The 15820-nt window shown below is 45.5% G+C and overlaps 1 protein-coding gene across 1 annotated transcript in view; it reads left to right on the top strand.

Moving 5' to 3' along the window:
• Positions 1-6734, top strand: part of LOC126282284 (uncharacterized) — a 75658-nt gene extending 68924 nt beyond the window's left edge. The window contains exon 4 of the mRNA XM_049981937.1: positions 6587-6734. Coding sequence (XP_049837894.1) covers positions 6587-6734 — 148 coding nt within the window. The remainder of the gene's footprint in view (positions 1-6586) is intronic.
• The last annotated feature ends 9086 nt before the right edge of the window (positions 6735-15820 follow it).

The following is a 15820-nucleotide window of genomic DNA, read 5'->3' as shown; positions in this document are numbered from 1 at the left end:
TATGAAAAATCTCGCTTTTGCATGAGATCGCTGATGCTAAGTAAACTATTGACAAATTTAATATTCTCTAAATTCGAACATTATCATACAAAAGTAAGTTCATGAGTTTTGCAAAAACAAAAATAGTTGCGGTAAATCACTTTTTTTGATTTTTTTTTTCTGAGCACCATCGCCTTCGATTTAACAGAATTTTTGCAACGAAGATAGTTATTTTTTTTACTTCCATAGTGAAAACTACAATTCCACTTTGCATTATAATCGTTTATGGAAGTCGTTAAGATTACGCTCATTGAAATTCGAGTACTTTTGGCTGGAGCCGACATACACGAAACAATTCAAGTTCTCAGCTTCATCATATGCAGAACTTAACTCACGATTTTTCGAATCCATACGTATGAGATGACAACCTAAACAATAAACTTAATAAACCTTATGTGCCGTCCGCGGTGGTCTCGCGGTTCTTGGCGCTCAGTCCGGAGCCGCGCGACTGCTACGGTCGCAGGTTCGAATCCTGCCTCGGGCATGGATGTGTGTGATGTCTTTATGTTAGTTAGGTTTAAGTAGTTCTAAGTTCTAGGGGACTGATGACCTAAGATGTTAAGTCCCATAGTGCTCAGAGTCATTTGAACCATTTGAACCAAACTTTATGCAGTGTTATTCCTACAAAGTGAGCCCGTATTCTACCGATAAAGTTTCGGAGTGTGCTCAGGAAAATTTTCTTAGTATTTCGGTATCAAGAAGCCTTGGTCTCCAGTGGCTAATTACAAAGCCACTATGTAATTACAAGATGTTGGGCTAGTTATTCGAATTGCTGAAGATACTTTCATAACACTAAAACAGTCTGTAATATGAAATCACCAAAACATACAACGTTACACACAGAGTAATTAAAAAACAGTTGCTGTCGCCCTGGTAACAGAGCAGCGTTGCGTAGCTCTCTCACTCTTTCATTGCATTCGGCGAAGTTACACGTGCAGTGCATGTTTGGCAGCTATATAACACTGTTAACTTATAGCCGGCCGCTGTGGCCGAGCGGTTCCAGGCGCTTCAGTCCTTACCCGCGCTGCTACTACAGTCGCAGGTTCGAATCCTGCCTCGGGCATGGATATGTGTGAACTCCTTCGGTTAGTTAGGTTTAAGTAGTTGTAGGGGACTGATGACCTCCGATATTAAGTCCCATAGTGCTTAGAGCCATTTGAACCATTTCGTTAACATAAGTATCACTGCCGGAAAAGCAAACTCTAGAGAGAAACGAGTGTTACTTAATACTAACTTGAGGGTAAAGAGTAAAGTGAGAATTATAGCTTTCAATAACAAGTACCGTAAATGAAAGGAAGATCATTTTTGTAACACACAGCTCAAACAGTGGACATCTGCACTATTGTGCAGGAACATGAAAAGAGAAATTTGGATCAGAAGTCACGCGAAATCCAATTACTCTAAAACGAGCCACCGAAAACCACGGTTCTCTAATAGCAAAGTACTCAGTACATTGCTATAGAATTGCACTCCTAAACACTTGAGTACGGGCACCTTGTCAAAGGGCACTGCCGTTGTGTGGGAAAGCCCCCCTCCAACATCCATGTATTTTGTCTTCTTCACGTTGATGACGCTCCCAGCGACCGCCCCGTACTGGCGTAGCCACTGTAGCGTCATATGCATTTCATCCTCTGATCTGGCCAGGAACACCACGTCATCGGCGAATGCACCACAACGAAAGGTCACGTTCCGCAAGGAGATACCAGATAATCGCTGCCGTAGACCATGTAAAGCTGGTTTAAGCGCTGCAGCAAATAATATAACCGACAGGGGGCACCCTTGTCGCACTGACCGTCCAACAACAATGTGACCAGCCTGATAACCGTTGACCATCATGCGGGAGCGCGCTCCGTGGACCAGTCGAAGGACCACCTGTGCAGGCTCCGGAGAGAGGCCCATGTGTTGCAAAACTGCGCGTAAGAAGGCGTGGTCGACGCGGTCGAATGCGTGGTCAAAATCGACGGCGACAAGGGCGCCTCGTATTTTGCAGGTCGCCGTCAAAGCATTTACGTCGCGGTATGCTGCAAACGCCGTATGAATGTTGCTGACACCACCTAAACATGTCTGACCGGCGTGGATGGCTTTCCCGATAGCGGTGTGATGACGCGCGCGGAGGATACGGGCGAAGATCTTGGAGTCGTTGTTGAGGAGTGTGAGTGGGCGAAAATCCTGCCACGTACAACTACCATTCGGTTTCGGTACTGGGATCAAGATGCCTTCTGTGAATTCTGTGGGGACAGTGAAATCAGGGCGGATCAGGTCTTGAAACATTTGGAGCCACTTGTCACCCATTAGGTGGTAAAAAGTGCGGTAGAATTCCAGGGGTAAACCGTCCGGTCCAGGCGACTTGTTCGGTGCTTCACGTGCCAAGGCCGATGTCAGCTCGTCGGGTGTAATGGGCAACAGCAGACATCATCGGGCGCCACGTCCCGAGGGGCGGGAAAACCGTGCAACAGCTCGTCATAATCACGTACATTTCGCGGATCTTCCATGTACAAGGTCCCATAGTGTCTGGCGAACGTGTGCGCGATGTCCGTTTGTGTCACTGCGCGGCCGCCCTCCTCCGTGTTTACCGCCGTAATGAGCTGACGTTTGCGGTGGCGCCTCTCGCGCACAATGTGATACACTGACGCTGTTTCGTTGAGGATACAGTCTTGCACTCGCGCACGGATGAGACACCTTCTAGCTGCTCTGTCCTGATGCGAAGTAGACGAGCTTTGATACGTTGTACGGACATCTGACGTTCGGGAGACGGTGGCTGCGTCGCCAGCTCACGTAACGCTCTATAGTAAAATTCCGATGTTGCCCTTTGCCAGTTCGATCTGTCACGCCCGTAGACCATCAAGGTCTTTCAGAGTACAGGTTTGACACATCCCAGCCACCACAGCAACGTGGAAGCATACATGGGCAGGCGCCTGATACATCGACGCCACGTGTCAGTGACTGCTCGCCGACACGCTTCCTCGCGAAGGAGGGAGACGTTCAGCGTCCACGGGCCCCTGCTGCGTCTTATGAGTTGTCGGGGCAAGGTGACAGTGCAGATGCACGCGAGATGGTCCGTGAAGGCCGTCGGCCAGAGTTCTGCATCACGGGTTGCTGTGCGCAGGGCACGCGAGACGTATATCCTATCCAGACGACTGGCAGAATGGTTGGTAAAGTGCGTATATCCACTCTGGGTCCCTTGATGTAAGAGCCATGTGTCGTGGAGTGCGAGGTCACGTATCAATGCTTGTAGAGCCGGACACGGGACGTAATGCGGTATCTGGTCCTCGGGCCGCAGGACACTGTTAAAATCGCCGCCCACTATGTAATTGTCCATATTTCCTTGCAAAAGTGAGGCTACCTCCTCCGAATAGAAGACATGCCTGTCACCACGGTGCGAATTACCGGAGGCAGCGTAGACGTTAATGAGGCGGATTGCGCCAAGTGTGACTGCGATGCCTCGCCCGCTCGGCAAGTACGTCACGTCCGTGGCGTCTATGCCATCTCGAAGAAGGATGGCCGTTCCTCCTGCGCCATCGCCTACGGGTAGGCTGTACGCGGTGTGGCCATATAGGTCTAAACGCAGCTCGGGACGGACCTCCTGGAGAAGGGCAATGTCCAAGTCTGCCGCTCTGATCATGTCGTGTAACATGCGGGTCTTGACAGTGGAGTGGACACTATTTACATTGACTGTTCCCACACGGTATGACTGAGACGTATCAAGTGGCGGAGGCAGTGTGCCTGCCGGTGCAAGCCCATAGTGATCTCACACACCACACAGCCATCCATCAGCACGCTGTGCATTACTGTGCCGTATGAGTCCCTGACTGGCAGAGCCCTCCGGGCTCAATGTCAGCCATGGGCTCTGGTGGAGATATCGATGTGTGCTGTGCATCATCTGCCTCCACATCGTCTGCCCAATCACCAAGAGACGATTGTGATGTCATTGGGGGCTGGTCGCTTTCACAGGAGCCCACATTCTGGGAGTCGACGCAATGCGGCTCGTTTTCTGGGCCACCAGATTTAGGAGTGTGTTACTTGTCTTCAGGCACCTTCTGGTGAATGATGCCACTGGAGTCCGTATCACTTGTGGGCGAGTCAACGAACTCAATGTCTTCCGCCGGCTGCACATCCCTGTTCTGTTCTTCAGCTGACAATCGCCTCTTCTTGTGTCGCTTGGGTGATTTTTTCTTTCGGGTCCGAGATTCGACATTCACTGGAGCGGGGCTCGACACAGTCTCGGTCGCTAGGAACCTCTGTGTCCGATCCCGACAGTGACGGTGGCTGGGCGCCCACGACGCTGCGGTGGGCAGAGGCTGTAGGACCCTCTACACCGTTGGGGTGCGTCGCCGTCGACGGCGTTGACTCTCCAACGGAGCTGGCAGCGGCTTGAGGAGGTAGCACGTGTTGATCATCCATCACATCATGTCGTGCCGCCTCCACATACGTTAGCGGGAGAGAGGTCATAGTGGATCGTTGGGGAAGTTCATTGCGGGGCACCTGAACGAAGCGTCGCTGCAGACACTCAGTTCTAACATGGCCCTCCTGGCCGCAGCCCGAGCAGGTCCTCGGTTGTCCATCATATATAATAATTGCGCTGCAGCCACCAACGAAAACAAATGATGGAACGTGCTTCTTAAGTTCTATGCGCACTTGTCGTACCCCGTTAAGGACAGGGTACGTTTCGAATGTGTTCCATTTCTCCTCTGTGTGACTCAGAACTGTGCCGTATGGCCGCAGCGCATCAACGACTAGGTTGTCAGGAACTTCGAACGGTAGTTCAAAGACGCGCATGGTACGCACCCCCAGACCAGCATGGTCAACTCCTACCACGCTCACGTTACCGTCTGCGTGACAGAAGCGAAAGCCGTTCGCAGTTCGTTGGAGTAATCTGTCGCAGGCCGCTTCGTCAACCAGTTTGAGGTACACCGTGCTGGTTACAGTAGACAGATGAATTCCTATCAGTTCTTGTGGTTCTATGTGCATGATGTCTCTTAGAAATCGTTCAATTTCATGGGCCTTTAGTCTCGTGTACGATGCGTTGAACGTTAGCTTGATTGTAGCTTTTCGATATGAGAACGCCATGTCGGGTCGGTACAGGTACTATACGGCAAGACAACGACGCGACCGCGCGCTAGCGGGTGAACAACAACACCTGCGGAGCACTGCCCGGCGCGCCGAGCCCGTCCGCACGATATCACGGCTGAGAGCCGACTGCCGGCGCCTAGAACCGCGAGACCACTGCGGCCGGCCCGCACGTTGCAATATTGCAGGCGTCAGGGCTGTGTGCGGTACGCCTGCGCGTGGGATATCAGACATATTTGTTTCTCCTTGTTCTGTTGACGACAAATGATTCGCCCACTGATTTACAGTGCTTCTGTCCACTACCCAGTGTCCGTAGACAACCTATAAATGACTTTCAATATTCTGATAACATAGTTTTCCGCCAAAGGAATTCATTAACTTTTATTTGCTTGGAACACAACTCAGTCGCAGACGTCATTTTTAACATTGGTTGTAGGTCGCCATAAACGGAAAATCACAGGAAATGTATGAGATGATGCGGGGATGTTTGAGGATATTATGTGCTCGTATATAGACTGAAACAACGAGTGAAAATTTGTACGAAGGCCGCCGCTTCAGTTTTTACACATTAATCATACATGCATGAGAACACTAGAGTCTCTGAAATTCTGCCATTTCATTTGTATAAGTACCTGCTCATAGGTTTCAGGTTGGGCCCCCTTTTGACATTCGATGCTGAGATGCTATTCCGAAACATGGAGAGCCTCGGCAAATCTGTTCGTGTGTAAAGGAGAGTTTAAAGTAGACTGAGGCGGCAATGAAAATTTAGATCGAGAAGGAAGGCTTGCCAGGGTAATCTGTACAGTGGAAGGAACCGATGCGCCAAGGAGGCTTAATGGCTAACGCACTTGCCTAGTAAGCAGGAGACGCGGGTTCGATTCCCGGGCTTCGTACAATTTATAACTCGCCGCTTCACTCTATATACATAAAACCGTATTTGCAGGAGACCTGTAAAGTCTCTGAAGCTGTGTCATTTCATTTGTTTAAGGATATCACAAACAAAATTATAGTGTTTAATTAATATTTCTCCAGAAAAAAGGGTTGCATAACTTGTTGAAACTCCTCTCTGATCGGGCAATGCGACGAAATAGACGTATACCTGGGGTGCCGAACATGTAGTCGATAGAGCACTCGCAAGACCGTTTAGCTAGTAAATGAGGAGAGTTTATCTCGCGTCCTCCTCATTTTCTCTCACCTCATTTTTTCTGCATACCTTCACCGTTTCGCAACTAGAAGCTGTGCGTTGTATCTGTTTGGATATTTGATCAGAACCACTTAATGAACTACTCTTACCAGCTGCCAAGCTTCCTAAGAAATATTTTGACAATACATAAAGGTTCACTTGACACACCTGTCAATGCTTTCATTTATTCGGAAATTGAGTCCCTTTTTATGATAAATATTGAATTAAAAGCTATCAGCCTTTCCGGACACTACACTTTACTCGGTGCTGCATGATGAATTTTGTCCGTTTTTCCAGACCGCCGGCGGGAGCTGGAGAAGAGCTTGGCCGGTACCGGCCTGGAGAAGACTGCCATCTGCTGGCCCAGGCGTGTCCCATCTCTCTGCTGGAACCACTACTCATGCTGCCCAGCTCGCACGCAGTCTCTACCCTCTCTCTTAGCTGACTGCAGACTGGTTTTATCCCAGTAGTTATAGCTTCCATGGTTACAATAAAGGTTGATCCGTATTCTCAAGAAAGTAAAAGCGTTTTTACAAATCTGGTTTCCGAAAATCACAATACACCATTTCTCGCCACACCAATATGCAGTACGTCATTCCTCCCGACACTAATATGCTGGCTACTGTGGGTATCTATTTCTGAAAACCAGAAGAGATTAAAATTCCGTATACTGTTGGAGGCATAATTATTTTTAGACCTACTCTGATGCAGATAGAGAATTATTTATATAAAAACAAGTTTCATTAGTAACATAGGACAAATAAGTCTCATTAAGGTAATACTTCAATTAAGATCATATCACGATTCTAATGAAGCAAGCTTGTCCCTCCTCAGAATCTGTAGTACTAGCAACATCTCCTTTCTCCCGCCTCCTTCATCCCATACTTTCACGAATGTGTAAAAGAGATTCTAACTTCAGAATGCTTTACAAATGAGTTAATCTACTAAATATTTGATGTGCAGCATGTAACGTCTAAGGTTCAAGATGCAAAACCCCAAATAAATTTTTCGCTCCATTTTAAGGAAAGCTAGTTTTTTACACATCTCAGTATCTATGCAGAGAACCACGCAATAATTTTCTGTTTGACATTTACAATTTCCTCAGATAAATCTTGTTTGTTGGATGCGATTAGTATACTTGTATGATCAACATAAAGAACTAGCTTCACATCTTCGTGACTGTACAGATTCAAGTCGTTAATATATAGGGTGATTCAAAATTGCATGTAAATATTTTAAGGGTGTATTTGTGAGGTAAATATAAGACAAAAATGTTCTATACAATTTTTGCTATACTTGGCTTATTACAGAGTTATGAACAAAACATGATAATACATTCAATACAACGTAAAGTATTTACTTCCCAGAGTTCACAGTTTAATTACAGTGCATTTGGACTAAAAACGCAAACTGGTAAATAAACGTGACGTAACAAACTGAAACAATTCCTCGCGAATACTGTATTACTTTAGTTCCTGTTGATTGAACTAAATCAATACAAAATAACTAAGGAAAATACGTGAAGAATTTACAGACTGTACTGTACTGTATTTGCACAAATCTTAATGCAATGCATGTTCAAAATGCTGTCCCTGAACTTGCAGACAGACCCGTGCTCGTCGCCGCAATGATCTCTGCACATTACACAGTCCGTTCAACTCTCCACGAATAATTTCACAACCACCTTCAATTCTTTGTTGTAGCACTTCTCTGTTCGGTACTGCAGAAGAATACACCAATGTCTTTAGTCGGCCCCATAAATAAAAGTCTAAAGGGTTCAGGTCAGGTGATCTGGCTGGCCAAGCAATTGGTCCTCCGCGACCTATCCATCGATGTGGATACGCATCATTGAGGTACGCCCTTACGTTGCGGCTGTAATGGGCAGGAGCACCATCGTGCATAAACCACAAGGTGGCTCGTGTTGCAAGAGGGACATCCTGTAACAATCCAGGCAATTCCCCCTCCAAAAATTCGCGGTAAGCGTGCCCAGTCAGCCTTGGAGTAGAACATGAGGTACGAGTAAGTCATTCCCCACAATACCACACCAAATGTTTATGGAGAATTGATGTTGATATCCACGCACAATTCTCGCGCCAGGATTCTCGACAGCCCACTGGTGCATATTATGCGAATTGATTACACCAGCACGAGTAAACATGGCCTCATCTGTGAATAATATCCGCCGAATTAACATTCGATCATTCAAATGACGCTCTTGTAACCACTGGCAGAATTGCTGACGGTGAGGATAGTCTGCAGGTGTCAATTCGTGCACTTTGTGCAGGTGAAATGGATGCAACTGTTGTCTCCGAAGCAGCCGCCATACAGTAGATTGTGGAAGTCGTACAGCTGCACTAATTTGTCTCGTACTGATGGCTGGATCTTGGTCTACCAGGTCCAAAACATGTTCCTCGACGTTCACTGCATGCTCAAGTGGTCGACCTGAATGTGGCCCAGGACGAATGCCATACTCCCGCATACGTCTGTCCACAGATACAAATGTCTGATGACTTGGTAACCGTCGTCTTGGAAACAGCTCACTGTACCTTCGTCTTGCTGCAAGTGCGTTTCCATCTGCTGCACCATACACAAGGTGCATATCAGCATTCTCACTGTTTGAGTACATCATGTGCACGAAACCTGTAGCCTTCCGACGATGAATGAACGACAGGAAGTACGTTTCCGTTACCAACAACATCAGCGCCATCTTCTGTACAGTAGGAGTAAACAGCAATTGCAAACACAAACAAACACTATTCAAGCAGTTTCGAATCAACTGTTGGGAGATACGTATGTGCATGATGTACAAGAATATGGCATCCTGCTGCTTGCACTGACGTCGTTTTGATACGGACATGACTTTCGTATTTTAACGATAACTCTGGAATTAAACGTTTATGGAAAAACATTTATAGAACATTTTTGTCTTATATTTACCTCACAAATACACCCTTAAAATATTTACATGCATTTCTGAATCACCCTGTATACTGAGAACAATAAGAAACTCAAGATTGAACCTTCTAGGACCACATTCTTCATGCATCCCCAGTTTGAGGATTTTTCTGCTCTTTGCACATTTTGTGAACAGTTTATTTCAGTCTTCTGCACTCTTCCAGTTAAATAAGAAGGAAACCATTTTTGCATTGTCCCTCTCATACCACAAGAGTCTAGAAGCACTTCATGATTTACACAATCAAAAAAAGACTTTCAGAGATCACAGAAAATCCCAGTTGATGATGTTCAGTTATTCAGAGCGTGTACTATTTGATCAGTCAAATGATGTTGAAAAGCATTTCTGAAAATGAAATAGGCGTTTTGATACTACTTATTTTTACAAATACGTGAAGCTATTCTTGAATACATTACTTTTTCAAGAATTTTGGACAAAGCTGTCAGAATTGAGTATGGCTGTGTGGTGTGGACTGGGCGGTTTTTTATGGTAGAGGGTCTCGGGAAACACAAAAAGGGGTTCAGTTACAAAGAGTGCTGGTCAAACACAGGAAAACATTGAGACAAGAACCATCGGTATAATGGTTGTAAATTATCGTAGCTGTGTTGGGAAACTACTAGAGCTCCAAGCGCTGATAGAAAGCACTGGTGCTCAAATCGTTATAGGCACTGAAAGATGGCTAAAGCCGGAGCTAATCTGATCCGAAATTTTTGCGAAGAACCAACGGTGTTCGGAAAGGATAGGTTAAGCACTGTTCGCGGTGGCGTGTTTGGTGCTGTTAAAGTAGCTTATCTAGTCGCGAAATATAAGTAGATAGTTCCTGTGAGTTAGTATGGACAGAGGTCATTATTGGCAGCCGGAATAAAATAATAATTGGATCCTCTTACGGACTTCCCAATTCAGATAATACAATTACTGAAAGGTTCAAAGAAAACTTCAGTTTATGAGCCCACCCAAATAATAAACGGTTGTGAAAACACACTTGACCTCTTAGCAACAAATAATCCTGAGTTAATAACGATCATCAAAACGGATACAGGGATTAATGAACCAGGGTTGTCGTAGAGGACTGAAAATTGTATCCCCCAAATCCTCCAAAAATAAACGAAAAATACACCCATTCAAAAAATCAGACAAAAATTCACTTGACGCCTTCCTGAGAGACAATCTCCATTCCTTCCAAATTAATATAAGTGTAGATCAGATGTGGCATGAATTCAAAGAAACAATAACGGCTCTTGTCCGCAAAGGGTAAAAGTCCAGAGTTCGAATCTCGGGCCAGCAAAGAGTTTTAATCTGCTACGAACTTCTGTATCAGCGCACACTCTGCTGCAGAATGAAACTTTCATGCTGGAAACATCCCCCACACCTCGGCTAAGCCATGTCTCCTCAATATCGTTTCTTCCAGGAATGCTAGTCCTGCAAGGTTCACAGGAGAGCTTCTGCGAAGTTTGGAAGGTAGGAGACGAGATACTGGCAGAAATGAAGCTGTGAGAACAGCTAGTTTTTTGTGCTTCGGTAGCTCAGTCGGTAGAGCACTTGCCACTGAAGGTAAAGGTGCCGAGTTCGAGTCTCGGTCCAGCAGAAAGTTTTAATCTACTATGAAACAAACAAACAATATTTTACCTTATAGTATGGGGAGATCTCGGTCATAAAATTGGTTCCGGTAAGTTATAGTAGAAGAACACTACCTGTGCTTGTCTGTGTGAGATGTAAAATTCATCTGTGATGGACCAGTCTGTTCAGCTCTCATCATGACACTTAGCTCCATAGCAGAGATTGGACACCATACACGTTTAATATTGCTCAAAAAATTGCAACAAAATTAGAGTCCTTTCACGGTTGCCACTTTTAAATTTGTATATTTACTTACTATTCATATATTAACAAAATTTTAAATATTTCTGACGTATGGAACGTGTAATACTACAAAGTCTGGGTAGCCTCTTGAATGCCTTCGTATTCTTCACCGGACAGAATTTATCTAGTTAAGTTTTCAAAGTGTTTATACATACCTGACTTTTCGCACTTTTCGTAATGTGGAAGAGAACTGTGCTGGAACGTTGCAGCTCTAATGCTGCTAGACACTGCCATTCTCTGAAACATTCTATTCTTATCGAGCTTCACTATACACAGATGTGACTACAGAGTAGGTGCAATAGTGCATTCCAATGATTATTGAATTCTGCCATCATTGTGGGGAAGAGTTACTAATAAAATTAAAGCAGTTCCAATGAAAAGAGACATCTTCTGACGGAATTGGAGCGTGTGTAGTCTTGAACCGGCACTCATTCGTTAAGGGAGACAACTACCTAAGCTCTTAGATGTCAACACTTACACATTGCCGGAAACTTCGCTGCAAATGAAAAATAGCTCATCTTCTCACAAACGTTTATTTATTTAATCTTCTTGCAGCCCTCACTAACATTTAATTATATTTAAGGTCACTTTTATACGCCTTACCGCTTAAATAAAATTCTATCTTTCAAAAAATTCTCTTCAAGAATAGGAAAATTTCCTCATTTCTCCATCTCTGTCCTCAGCATCAGCTGAAGACTAAAGTTATAATTTCTTTTACATCTCTTATTCTTGGCCCATAAAGTATCAGATCACTCGTCATTGCATGGTGTTTCTTTCTCGCAGTTGATAATGTTTCTCTGGCACTTTGGCTCAATTCGTGATCTTTGTCAATGAGCTGAGCGCTTAGTCTTTATATCTGTAGTTGTTATGAGAAATATCTAATAAAAATAACGCAATAATATTTCCTGACAGTTGGGCTTATCATTGTCAACATACAGATAAACGTGTTATTACATTTTGTACTGTGTCACATTTTCACTGGAGAGTGCGGTTTTCGAATTATTCAAGAAAAATGCTTAAAATTTATAATGAATGTCTTGTATCTCAAAAACCATTCGGAATAGGGCATATGTCCATATGAAACTTTTGCTCAGAATCACTAATACTATGACCTCTCAAAGTATGTAACTATGTCTCAGCCCAGAGGTTATGACCCATTTGAATGTCCACAATTCTTTTGCGCTAATAGGAACATGATGGGTGGCGGGGAGGGAGAAGTGGAGAGGAAGTGCATGCTTTTTGTTTAGGTAAGGACCACAGCCAAGTGATTAGTTTCTTCACTTAGGGATCAAAGGAACTCACAGCCATTCTGTTTACATGAAGGGACCAGCTAAATCAGTGGTCTGTTTACAACAGTGAAATATCGTTTACACAGTAATGATAGGCCAGTGAGCTGTTTGGGGAGCCAAGCCGTTTGAGCGAAGAACCAACAGGGTAACATTTTAAGTCACATATTTGGTCCAGAGAAGACTGGTGGTGGCGGAGGAGGAGGAGGGAGGGTGGAGGGGAATGGAAGGAAGTAATCCTGAATGTCACACATGTATCTGTTTACGTAAGGAGATCTGGCAACATTCAAGAGTCAGCCAGAATTCAGTTTTTCCCATTACAGAAGTTGTACCCCCTCACGCTTGGATACAGACACTGATTCCTTTGGAGAGTGTGTTATATCCTTTCCTTCATATATTCGCCCCCCCCCCCCCCCCCCCCCCCCCCCGCCCAGATACTAGCACTGGCGTGGAGCTGACGTCCAAGCTGGTCCCACACATTTTCTATGAGTTTCATATACAGTATGCACATCTTGCTGATCACATGAGTACTGTGACGGTAAGTCACATATATATTGACATTTTTATCGGTTGTAAACCGTAGTTAACGTATTTTATGAACATAATTAATATAAAAGATGGAGTTAATGTTCTTGAAACAACTGATATGCAGCGATAATTTAAAATTAGTATCTTTATTTAAAATATGTCTATTAAAATAAAAAAGGATCGAAAAGAGACGGCCGAGTACGAAGGACGTACTTTATGGTACACACACTGGTTTGTTCGCGATACGGAAGGTAGCCATTGAGCGGCTACACATACACTCCTGGAAATGGAAAAAAGAACACATTGACACCGGTGTGTCAGACCCACCATACTTGCTCCGGACACTGCGAGAGGGCTGTACAAGCAATGATAACACGCACGGCACAGCGGACACACCGGGAACCGCGGTGTTGGCCGTCGAATGGCGCTAGCTGCGCAGCATTTGTGCACCGCCGCCGTCAGTGTCAGACAGTTTGCCGTGGCATACGGAGCTCCATCGCAGTCTTTAACACTGGTAGCATGCCGCGACAGCGTGGACGTGAACCGTATGAGCAGTTGACGGACTTTGAGCGAGGGCGTATAGTGGGCATGCGGGAGGCCGGGTGGACGTACCGCCGAATTGCTCAACACGTGGGGCGTGAGGTCTCCACAGTACATCGATGTTGTCGCCAGTGGTCGGCGGAAGGTGCACGTGCCCGTCGACCTGGGACCGGACCGCAGCGACGCACGGATGCACGCCAAGACCGTAGAATCCTACGCAGTGCCGTAGGGGACCGCACCGCCACTTCCCAGCAAATTAGGGACACTGTTGCTCCTGGGGTATCGGCGAGGACCATTCGCAACCGTCTCCATGAAGCTGGGCTACGGTCCCGCACACCGTTAGGCCGTCTTCCGCTCACGCCCCAACATCGTGCAGCCCGCCTCCAGTGGTGTCGTGACAGGCTTGAATCGAGGGACGAATGGAGACGTGTCGTCTTCAGCGATGAGAGTCGCTTCTGCGTTGGTGCCAATGATGGTCGTATGCGTGTTTGACGCCGTGCAGGTGAGCGCCACAATCAGGACTGCATACGAGCCAGGCACACAGGGCCAACACACGGCATCGTGGTGTGGGGAGCGAACTCCTACACTGGCCGTACACCTCTGGTGATCGTCGAGGGGACACTGAATAGTGCACGGTACATCCAAACCGTCATCGAACCCATCGTTCTACCATTCCTAGACCGGCAAGGGAACTTGCTGTTCCAACAGGACAATGCATGTCCGCATGTATCCCGTGCCACCCAACGTGCTCTAGAAGGTGTAAGTCAACTACCCTGGCCAGCAAGATCTCCGGATCTGTCCCCCATTGAGCATGTTTGGGACTGGATGAAGCGTCGTCTCACGCGGTCTGCACGTCCAGCACGAACGCTGGTCCAACTGAGGCGCCAGGTGGAAATGGCATGGCAAGCCGTTCCACAGGACTACATCCAGCATCTCTACGATCGGCTCCATGGGAGAATAGCAGCCTGCATTGCTGCGAAAGGTGGATATACACTGTACCAGTGCCGACATTGTGCATGCTCTGTTGCCTGTGTCTATGTGCCTGTGATTCTGTCAGTGTGATCATGTGATGTATCTGACCCCAGGAATGTGTCAATAAAGTTTCCTCTTCGTGGGACAATGAATTCACGGTGTTCTTATTTCAATTTCCAGGAGTGTATTTTATTTAAGTTATTCGATAGTCTGCTAAAATAAAGTAATTATTGTTATCACAAAATGAATTCATTGGATAATTATTTTTAATAAGCGGTTTTTCAGTAATTTGCGCTGCGAGAAGCTCATCTTCCGATGCAGCCTCTGGTCGGCCATTACACGCCGAAGTATTAATTGATTTTTTTAAGTGTTAACAGTAACTATAAATGCGAGAGATTTCGTTGTAAGAACCTTTCTAAAGTGCAACAGATGATTAATTTACGATTTTAAATTACACAGATTCCATGAGTTCAGTAAGTTTTGTCTCGGGCGCTCCACGGCAACAATCGAAATTCTCTCGAGCCTTGCTTTGCAATCAATAATAGAAATTAACAAAATTACATTCAATTCAGTAAACAGCAACTATATTTTAGTCACCACGTTCAAAATCTAAAGTTGGTACATGAATAACAGCGGTCCTTTAAGAACCTGTCTCATATTTACTTATGCACGTAAGTAAAAGTGATAAGAAAAGACAATATCCCTGAGAGAAAAAATCATGTACAAACAAAAGAAAAATTCATGCTGATAAATTAAAAATAAAAGTATACAAATAGCACAGACGTAACGGTACCTCAAAATTACGCAGACCGTTCATAAAGATATGTACCATATATGTGGATGAGCACTACGATAGTATCGCTTGGGTGGTAATACTTGAGGATGCAGGACGTCTGTGAAGTACTGTTGCGTCGCCAGAGTTCCATCACTCACTACTAACTGTGATGTGAAGTTATACAAGATGGCTGCACACAGTAACACTTCTCTTCTTCTCAAAACATCACAATAATGCGTCCTCCCTCCAGAATCGCGCCATACTCGCAGGCGACGGTCATCCGGAGTAATGCAGAAATACAGTTCATCATTGAAGACAATGCAATGCCATCCATTAGCAGTCCATACTTCACAGTCAGAGCACCAATCCAAACTGTACCATTTTTGTTGTGATGTTAGTGGCAGCCTACGCATGGGATGGGGCGGCTGCAGCTAGTTTCCCATTTGTGGTGTGGGATGGTACAGAAAGCACATTACTTGTTTTAATGTGTCGCATGCCTTTGTGAAGGGCTTGGTCCACAGTAACGCGATCTTCACTTGTGGTGGTCAGACGCAGCAGGCCATAACCTCGACGACAATTATGCCTCCTTCAAGTTCCCATGCAGTCCAACATTGGGC

This window comes from Schistocerca gregaria, chromosome 7 (assembly GCF_023897955.1).
Source record: "Schistocerca gregaria isolate iqSchGreg1 chromosome 7, iqSchGreg1.2, whole genome shotgun sequence".
NCBI lineage: Eukaryota > Metazoa > Arthropoda > Insecta > Orthoptera > Acrididae > Schistocerca > Schistocerca gregaria.
This window is presented reverse-complemented; position numbering and strand designations above follow the sequence as displayed.